Source organism: Nothobranchius furzeri, chromosome 9 (assembly GCF_043380555.1).
Source record: "Nothobranchius furzeri strain GRZ-AD chromosome 9, NfurGRZ-RIMD1, whole genome shotgun sequence".
Classification (NCBI taxonomy): domain Eukaryota; kingdom Metazoa; phylum Chordata; class Actinopteri; order Cyprinodontiformes; family Nothobranchiidae; genus Nothobranchius; species Nothobranchius furzeri.
Window position 1 is genome coordinate 41,515,508 of NC_091749.1, and position 10,219 is coordinate 41,525,726.

A 10,219-nucleotide genomic window follows, 5' to 3' on the forward strand; every position below is an offset into this window, starting at 1 on the left:
TGCAGGCAACAGAGGGAGACACTGAGAAAAAACAGTTCCCATTTCATCTGCAGCTACTGCTGGTGTGGGAGTGTCTGTGTGGGATGCCTCGTTGCCGTGGTGACGTACCAGGTGGACCTGATGATGCTGGCTGAGGAGCATAGAGCTCTGCTTGCCTGCCAGCTGCTTCTGCTCGTGTGCTTCGATGCACTGATCCTAGAGGCACACATAGAAGTACTGCAGTTACAGAAAATTACAGATAAAACCACACCAGTACTCAGGAAATGCTACGCTTACGATTTCTAAAACCTGTACTAGATTATTCTAAATGGATAGCAGAATGTGTCTAATTCGGTTTGTGCTCATGTCCATGTCTGGTCCATGAACTCTGCACAGAAAGGCAGAAGCTGGCATTCAAACCTTCAACCTGCATGCTAAAAGGCAACGGCACTACCAACTGCACCATCATTCAACACTCAGTCTCAAACAAAATGATCTAATAAACACATTTACACTGTTTATATAAACAAATGAGCTGACTGGAGGTGAAATGAAGTGCCACTCTCCTCAAAGAGCAAAAGAAATTTGCTGCTGTAGTTTTTCACACCTTCTTGTTGCGTAGATAAGCCCTCCGGGAACAGATGCTGCCTCTCTTGCTCTCCAGGCTCTGCAGGCGTCTCCTGAGCTGACTGATGATCGGAGAATCGGCCTGCTGAAGATCTGTGTGGATCATGCTCTGCAGCTCCTCCTGATCCTCACACACATCATAATACACCACCTCCTCCTTCAGCTCTGAAACACAAACACATGCCACTCACTTTTTTTTGTGAAAACTTCCTAAATTTAGAAAAGTCCTGCTCTTTCTGCTCCGAGTGTTTCCTTCATAAGCACCATAAGCTCGTAGATCTTCCCAGCATTCACCTTCTAACAATAACATAAACATGGAGGTCGTGTGGTTATGCTTTCTAACAAAAGTCTGAAAACTATTAAGGTTAAGAATTACACTCAGCCGACATGTGTACACATAAACAGACTGGTGGACAGACACACACACACAGTGTAGGTGAATACAGCACGCACGCACGCACGCACGCACACACACACACACACACACACACACACACACACCTTAGAGGCAAACATCTCTTGTCCCAGGAGGAGCAATTAGGGAAATATTCACGTCAACAAAATACAGTGTTTCCCGACAGTGGATCCTTTAAAGAGGACACACGATGGAAAAATAAAAATGCTTCCTGTGAGCATATAGCTTATAGGTCTAATCACACACACACACGCACGCACGCACGCACACACACACACACACAGCTTAACTAAACTGGAACCTTATTGTAGTTTTAAGTAGAATGAGCTTCTTTGTTAAAGGGGCCCTAGGCAGTTTTGGCTTGCTTTTAGCACCTCCTAGTGTCTGTTTCTAGAACCGAAGGCAAAAATGATCTCCTCGCTGTGTGTTCGTCTTTTTAACACCTTAATCTAACAGCTGAAACATCTCCCCAGCCTTCATTAGTGTCTACAAAAGTGACTCATCACTAAATTGAGAACAGCAGTAGCTCAGGAGGTACAGCGGGTTGTCCAGTAATCGGAAGGTTGCAAGCTCGATACCGCATCTGACTAGATAATGCTGTTGTTGTGTCCTTGTCCTTCCTGGTGTAGAGCACCATGCACTCTCCAATTTTCTAGAGTTTTGTTTTAAAGTTCGGAAATGAGAATTAAACCAGGGAGCCAACTTCCTGTGCCTTCTTTTTTAAAGGGACAACATCATCTAATGCCACACGTAAAGAGGAAGTAACATTATGAACTAAATTATCAATTTGTGAGGGGCTAGAAATGAAAATATTGCCCTCTGCTACATGCCTCTGAGATGCTGAGGACAGTAAAGATGGAATGGTTGATTTAAAAGATGCAGCAGCGTTGACAGATAGAGACAGACTATAGTAAAATTTACTTTCATGTCTCGAGAACTCAGTTATAAAAAAAACTCAAAGGTTATCAGAAAGTGGTCCGAGAGGACTGGATTATGTGGAAAGATCGTTATTTCCGCACACTCTATGCCATAAGTCAGCACAAGGTCCAATGTATGATGGCAGGAGTGGGTGGAGCTATGTATTCTTTGAGTAAAACCAATTGAGTCTAAGACATTGCTAAAGGCTACATTGAGGCTATCATTTTCAATGTCCACATGAATATTAAAATCCCCCACTACAATGACCTTATCAGTATTTAGCACCAAATCAGATAAAAAATCAGAGATCTGATCCAAAAACTCAGAGTAAGGGCCTGGTGGACGATATAAAACTACAAACAAGAGTGGTTTTACAGTTTTGCAATCTGGATTAGGAAAACTAAGAATAAGATGTTCAAACGAACTGTAGCTATTAATCTGTAAGGGACTGATTAATAAGTCCGAATGAAAAATCGTTGCTACTCCTCCTCCTCGCCCTGTACTTCGAGCAATATGATGATTTAAATAATTTGAAGGAGTCGACTCGTTTAAGCTAACATAGTCCTCTTGCTGCAGCCAGGATTCTGTGAGAGAGAGCAAAGAGATCTGATTATCACAAATCAAGTCATTAACTAACAAAGTCTTAGAAAAAATGGATCTAATGTTCAACAAGCCACATTTAATTTTTCTAGTTTTCTGCTCAGTAGAATTTGTTCTAATATTTATGAGACTTCCATGACTTGCTTTATTAAGCCTGATAAATGAAAAAAATGTTTTAAGCTACATAACTTGTTTCCTAAATTTGCTGTAGCATCTTTAGCGGTCCGGGCGCTTGTTAGGGATTTTATCAATAACTCAATACCTGCAGTCGAAGAGAAAAGGAGACAATAAGCAGACAAGTCACCAAACAGCGCTGTATTTCCACATTTCAGAGTTTCACCTTTTACATTCCACAACATTAACAATCTTGAACATTTTAAAATTAGTTTCAGGGTCGTTTGTGTCTGCATTATAAATTGTGTTTTGCCACCCCATCAGAGACAATCCTGTTCAGGACTAGGGTTGTCACGGTGTGAAAATTTAACCTCACGATTATTGTGACCAAAATTATCACGGTTTTCGGTATTATCGCTGTATTTTTTTTAAACGTGCTACATTTTCACACAATTAAATAAACCCTGTATATCAGGAAATATTGTCCTCAGTTTGTGTCTAAATTTTGCCTAAAATGTGTTATTTCGTAATTATGTTGTTTATTTGTTTACATTTTTTCCCTTTAGTCTTTAAAATACCAATATTTGCCCATAACTTCTTATTTTTTGTCTGTTTGATATCATCATTTAAAAATATTAGACCAGATGATACTAAGTACTTAAGTAGCCTTCTAATCAGATACTTTTTTACCCTTACTTGAGTAATAAACCCTATATCAGGAAAATATTGTCCTCGGTTTGTGTCCTTCCAGTGAGCTTTGCAGATTTGGGAAAATGTCATCAGGCAGTAATCATTGTTAAATTCATAATTATTCTCGGAGAGAGACCAACTCTTATCTGCCCCTGGGAGCCCCGTAATGCATAGCGTCATTTCAACATGGGGGTGTCCGCGACACGGTTTATATGCAGGTAGCGGCGCTGCGGCTGCTTTATATAGCGACGGACAGGTCCCTAAGTGTGCAGTAGCTTTACCTTTGACCTGTCTTCTCAGGGTTTCGATCTGAGCCACCAGCAGCTGCTCCTCGTTCTTCAGGATCTCAAACCTGGCATCATATAGTTCTAGCTGGGTTTCATAGAACTGCAGTTCCAGCTGGTCTACTGTGTCCTGCTGCCGTCCGTCCCCAAATGCAGACCTTGAATCAGCTCTCTGGTTCTGGTCTCTTCTCAGCAGGTTCTCCAGCTATTCAAAAACAAACAACAAGGACATCTCTTAATAAAACAACACAATAACTGCTTTTTTTTTTAAAGCTGTGTCTTTTGCAAATACTTCAACAAAACTGCACACAGATACTCACTGAGAGTTGACTCAGTTTTTGACAAACTGCTAGACTGTCCTTGAACACGATGTTCCAAAGAAGAAATGAGAATAAGTGTGATGTACCGCAGGGTTTTATTCAATTCAGTTCAAAGATACTTTATTAATGCCAGAGGGAAATTAAGAGTTTCAGTACACACAATTCAGAAGAAATGGTGACTGTGGTCATTCGCAACCCTGAGTCGCGCTACCTTAGAGGTTACAAGGTTTAATTTTGTGATAAACGGAGCTGAAACTAACAGTTACCTTGTAAAGCATTTAGTTATTTATGGCAGCCACCTTCAGAGCAAACGTCCTTAAATGCTCTTTGTAACTAATAAAATCACTTTCTGAACATGAATAACGGAACATTAACCTTCAGATTCTCCACTCGTTCTCTCCAGATCCTCCTTAACAGTGTTTCAGTTAAATTAGAAGAACCACTGGTGGACATGTTTTTCTCAGGTTTCTCCAGAGATAACGGAGTCTGGAGAAAGTTTTAAACAAGTCACGGCTCTGGTATTTCCTCTGATCAGCTCTCTGATCTCAGAGCGTCTCCACGGGACTTTATTAGAGCTTTAACAGTCCCCGGTTGTATCCAACCAAGAAGCTTATTTGTGTGTAAACTTGAAAACATTGTTAACATTAAATCCACTAGTGAACAGATCAGAGCATGAGTGAATTCACAGTCAAGGGCAACTTGGGTCCTATAAGAGATCTTTGACTTACATTATTACTGTATTAGTTATTAAGTTGCGGACATTAAGGTGCATTTTGATGTGAAAGTAGCTGAGAGTGCTTCAGAAAATAAACTCAAACTGTTAATGGACCATGCAGGACCTTGCAGTACTGAGGGCCATTTTTTCAAAGCTGATTTTATAATCAGAAACATCTTGAAAAATCTAATCCAACTGGCTTCATTTAGAACAAGAGGACTCTAATCAAAGAGTTCAGACATCTTGATGCTGTTCAGGAAAAAATGAGCCTTTGAGCTTAAAGGATTTAAAGACAGAAACTAGAAATGTACATTTCTTCTCCTTTTTCTACTTTAGAAAAGTGCAAAAATGAGCAAAAACCCTGTGCTAATTTTGTCTTTGGCTGTAATGCATTTAAATTTAAATGATGTTAGCATAATGTGTGAAGGGTTCTGAATTCCTTGTGAGCACATCATACGTGCACACAAAAACACACCATATAAGCAAACAGCGTCACGCTGCGATATCTGCAGGTACCCCAGCGCATTCATCAGAGTCGAGGTGTTACGGCGCCAACAGCACAAAAAATTCTGCATAGGCGTAACTACTGATCTCATTAGAAGCAGGCAGCTGTCTATGCAAAGGCTAGTGTTGACTTCACAGCAGCAGCTACCTCCAGCATCCACAGATTAAAGATGAATAATGCAGCAATATAAAGGTGATAATGGTGAAAATGTTCTGTTCTCTGATCTAAAACATAAATAAAACTCACATATTCAGTGTGGCACCTTATCTGCTGCAGTTTCCAGTAAATACAGCGATCCTGACATTAAAACCCCTCATTCAGAACACATAGCTGGCTCAGTCTTAATACGTATAAAGACGCACAGACACACTCACTTAGTTATGCATGCAGGATTTTTTTTTGGGGGGGGGGGGTGTATCGGTGGGGATCCTCTGAGTTTTTAGAGAGAGCTTTATAAATAGATCAAAAGCTCTCTGCAGCCAGAGATTCAGAGTAGAATAAAAAGCTAATAAAAAAAGCCCAATGGTCCCTTTATCACACTGCAGATTTACAACCACTACTACCACTTGATGGTGGAGAAGAAACATGATTCATTTCCAAAACCTCCCAGACTCCACTATGCTGACATGACACATATCAACTGACGGGACCTTGAGAGAAGCCATTAGCGTTAATACAACTCTAGCAAGACGCACCCGCTCTTTGATGGTGTCTTTTTTGCGACTGAGACACATCTCTGTAGCTCGCATGTGCTGCAATGTTTCCTTAGCAAAAAGGAAGCGCAGTTTCTCCAGCCTAGGAGCAGCAGACGCCCAGGCAGCAGGTCCAAAACGACGTTTATCCTCCTCCATCTGTTTTAACATACCTGGACAAAAACAGGAGCATCTGTCAGACCTCTGCAGCACGCATTCAACTACATTATACAATTTATGAAATAGATTTAAAACAGCTCAAACGTTCGTAAACATTATACTTCTAAAGAGCCGGACTTAGGCATTCTGACGGTTCCTCTGTGTTTTTCTAAAGACTTTTCTGTACTGATCCTGCGCCTGACCTATGATGTGGGTTTGAAAAATAAGTGAACCAATGTCAGACCTAAACGGTTTTCAACAGATTAAAAGGATAGAAAATCTACAAGGTTGTGAATCACGACCTTACATCTACTGCGTCACGCTTTGGCTAATAACAATATGAAATTTTGGGCTGATACTGATATTATTATTGCTGTTATGGCTAATAACCGATATATGTATGTTTTATATACACTCACCTAAAGGATTATTAAGAGCACCATATACGGTGTTTGACCCTCTTTCACCTTCAGAACTGCCTTAATTCTACGTGGCATTGGTTCAACAAGGTGCTGAAAGCATTCTTTAGAAATGTTGGCCCATGTTGATAGAATAGCATCTTGCAGTAGATGGAGATGTGTGGGATGCACATCCAGGGCACGAAGCTCCCGTTCCAACACATCCCAAAGATGCTCTATCGGGTTGAGGTCTGGTGACTGTGGGGGCCGTTGTAGTACAGTGAACTCATTGTCATGTTCAAGAAACCAGTTTGAAATGATTGGAGCTTTATGACATTGTGCATTATCCTGCTGGAAGTAGCCATCAGAGGATGGGTACATGGTGGCTGTGAAGGGATGGACACGGTCAGAGACAATGCTCAAGTAGCCCGTGGCATTTAAACCATGCCCAGTTGGCACTAAGGGTCCTAAAGTGTGCCAAGAAAACATCTCCCACATCATGACACCACCACCACCAGCCTGCACAGTGGTAACAAGGCATGATGGATCCATGTTCTCATTCTGTTTACACCAAATTCTGACTCTACCATTTGAACAGAAATTGAGACTCATCAGACCAGGCAACATTCTTCCATTCTTCAACTGTCCAATTTTGATGAGCTCGTGCAAATTGTAGCCTCTTTGTTGTATTTGTAGTGGAGATGAGTGGTACCCGGTGGGGTCTTCTGCTGTTGTAGCCCATCCACCTCAAGGTTGTGCGTGTTGTGGCTTCACAAATGCTTTGCTGCATTCCTCGGTTGTAACGAGTGCTTATTTCAGTCAAAGTTGCTCTTCTATCAGCTTGAACCAGTCGGCCCATTCTCCTCTGACCTCTAGCATCGACAAGGCATTTTCGCCCACAGGGCTGCTGCATACTGGATGTTTTTCCCTTTTCACATCATTCTTTGCAAACCCTAGAAATGGTTGTGGGTGAAAATCCCAGTGACTGAGCAGATTGTGAAGTACTCAGACCGGCCCGTCGGGCACCAACAACCATGCCACGCTCAAAATAGCTTAAATCACCTTTCTTTCCCATTCTGACATTCAGTTTGGAGTTCAGGAGATTGTCTTGACCAGGACCACAACCCTAAATGCACTGATGCAACTGCCATGTGATTGGCTGATTAGATAAACTTGATCAAAAATACAAAACATGCTAAAAATGTTCTTCTAAAGTTATGAATCAATCCTGTGTCTTGTTGTCTAAATCCGTTCTTGTATAGACTGTTTTGATTATTTAACGCCATCATAAATAAGATACTGCAATGAATTTGGTTATTTATTTCCTTGTGTGACAAGATTTATGAAAAAATAGGAAAAATAAACAGCAACTTATACCAGCCAAAGCCTTTGAAGTCTGAGCAAAGTAGGTGACAGTGATGTCCTGAATAGAGGCGGCAGCGTCTTCTGCTTTCATTCTCCACTCCTCCGCCTCCTTCTCCAGAGCTGCGATTCTCTTGGGACCCAAGTCCTCAAACTCCAAAGACTTCTGCAGAGACCCACAGGGGGAAAAATAAACAACCAACAACAGTGGACAGTTTACACACAGTGATTTCCTGCTTTGCAAACCCACATGAAGCTGATGTTTATTCTGAATACATTTGTCAAAAAGGAAGCTACTTTCTGGTTTGGAAGATAAACCCTCAATAATCTCTAATGGAGAGCATTGAAACGCGTTTATCTTTCTGCTTCTATAAAGCTCAGTATAGATATACGTGAAAGGAAAGATTTAGTAACTAAAGAGTAAATAGCATATGAATGCTATATTTTTACTAAAACAAACTAAAACACGGATATTGTCAATCATGGGTGTGTGAGAATATCATCATGAATTTATAACACAGAATAACAACTTTATAGACTTTTTAAAAACCTCATCTGCTTAATATTCTGTCTAAGCTTTACACTGATCTTTGATTTGCATTGTGACTGTTAAACTGAACTTTGTTTTCATTCTAAATGCAGACTTTTCATTTACCAGAATCTCTATTTTGTAAAGGCAAGCCAGTTCTCTCATGTCTCTGAAAGGTTGCAGCAGATACTGGAAGAAGCTGGTGGCAACAGCCACCAGGTCTCGATAAGCTTCATCTTCTGCCTCGTAGATCCTGAGCAGCGCCACCATCCGGTCAGCACTGCGGTGGCTCTGCAGCAGCTGGAAACACAAGAGCATAGAAACACTTTCACTCCTAGCCTGGTTACTTTACTGATCATCCTGCATGACTTCTAGCTCTGACTAACTAGAATGTTGATTTTCTTGTGCACCAGTGGACACCAAACAAACATTTCTTTGTTTAAACAACATTCATCCTAATTTTAAAAGCAGAAAAATATACCAGCAGGGTTGCAACATCCAGTTTTAGAGCTTTTTCCCACCACTGAGTGGTGCTAGTATTCAGGCTCCCGTTTTAACTCCAGGAAAATGAAGCATAATAAATAAATAAATAAATCACTAAACTCTACCAAATCAAACAATTATCTCATTAAAACAGGTAAATAAAGTGTGAGAAGTCAAATGTTACAGAAATTGTTTAAATCCAAGCTAACAATGATTGAAATGAAAGAAAAACATGAAATTGAGTTAGTTTAGTTTGTTTTGAATAAACATAGGAAACATCTTGCTGAGTAACAAGTTTTCTTTTGACAAGTTTGAGCCAAATCTAAATATAGATTTAAAGGGAAATGTTCATTTAACCAGCTGTTCTTCCAGCTGAAAATATTATTAAGATGTGGTGCTTAAGATTTGCATTTTTAAAGAGAGAATTGTTCTGTCTGGAAATTGATTAAAGCTTATTTTCTTCTGCCTTCATAAACATTTTTAGGAGATTTTCCAAACAGCAGGTCAGAGAGCTTGTCGGGGGAAATAAGCAGAACCTCTTTAGCTCCGGAGCAAACGAGCAAGAATCTGAAACATTCAGTAACTGAATAATGCAAATATATCAACCCTCATACTGTCTCACCTGTCTGAGGTGACTCTTGGCCCTCGACATCTCCTCCTGCATCGTCGTCTTCTTGAACTCCTGTAAGTTTTCAAAATATTCCTCAACGTCCCGCTCATCCTGAGTGAATAAAGTTTCCAGAACAATCTTCCGACCGCAGAGGTCGATGGCAGTGCTGAAGTATTTCTCCAGTTTCCTACATGGGGCATCAAAATCTCTCTCGCTGTCATCCTCGGGGCACGACCTTCGGTTGAGAAACAGCAAGTCCCAGATGTTACTTTCTTCAAAGCCGGATATATCCGGGAAGCAGCCCCCCAGGACGTCTGCCACGCACGTAAACTGTTGGTGAATGTGTTTTAAATCACTGACGGAGAAGAGTCCAGCCCAGCTCATCTGCGGGTCACCGACGGAAACTTCAGCCTTGCGTTTCTGTCGCTGTAACGTGCGGTTGTGACAGGTGACTGCGAACTTGGACTCTATTACATTCCACTGGACGATAAAACCCAGCTTAAACGTTTCTTCCTCTTCAAATATGTCGCTTTTAATGGCTACCCACCCTTCCAGGCTGTCTAACCGGTCTAACTCTACGCTGTCCATCTCAAAAACGGAGGTTTAGAGTTGGCCTCAGAAAGCTGCTGGCTCTGTTTACAACATCCGCCATTGCTGTGACGATAGATGCTTTCAATAATCACAAATATTCGGAAATTTGAAAGTTTCGTTGAACGCAAATAATCAGCCCTCAATTAAACACAGTTCTAGTATTTGGTTTCAATAAATGTTAATATAAGGAATGGATCAGAGAAACATATCAGGATGAGTTTATAATCT

General features: G+C 40.9%; 1 protein-coding gene across 2 annotated transcripts in view; it reads right to left on the reverse strand.

The window, feature by feature from the left end:
* Positions 1-10,071, reverse strand: part of LOC107381697 (WASP homolog associated with actin, golgi membranes and microtubules) — a 32,506-nt gene extending 22,435 nt beyond the window's left edge. For both annotated transcript variants that reach the window (XM_054732349.2, XM_054732350.2), the window contains exons 1-7: positions 9,413-10,071; positions 8,434-8,607; positions 7,794-7,944; positions 5,863-6,032; positions 3,625-3,832; positions 587-771; positions 109-195 (exon numbers count right to left, since the gene is read on the reverse strand). In XM_054732349.2, coding sequence (XP_054588324.2) covers positions 109-195; positions 587-771; positions 3,625-3,832; positions 5,863-6,032; positions 7,794-7,944; positions 8,434-8,607; positions 9,413-9,988 — 1,551 coding nt within the window. In that variant the 5' untranslated portion in view covers positions 9,989-10,071. The remainder of the gene's footprint in view (positions 1-108; positions 196-586; positions 772-3,624; positions 3,833-5,862; positions 6,033-7,793; positions 7,945-8,433; positions 8,608-9,412) is intronic.
* Between the last annotated feature and the right edge of the window lie 148 nt (positions 10,072-10,219).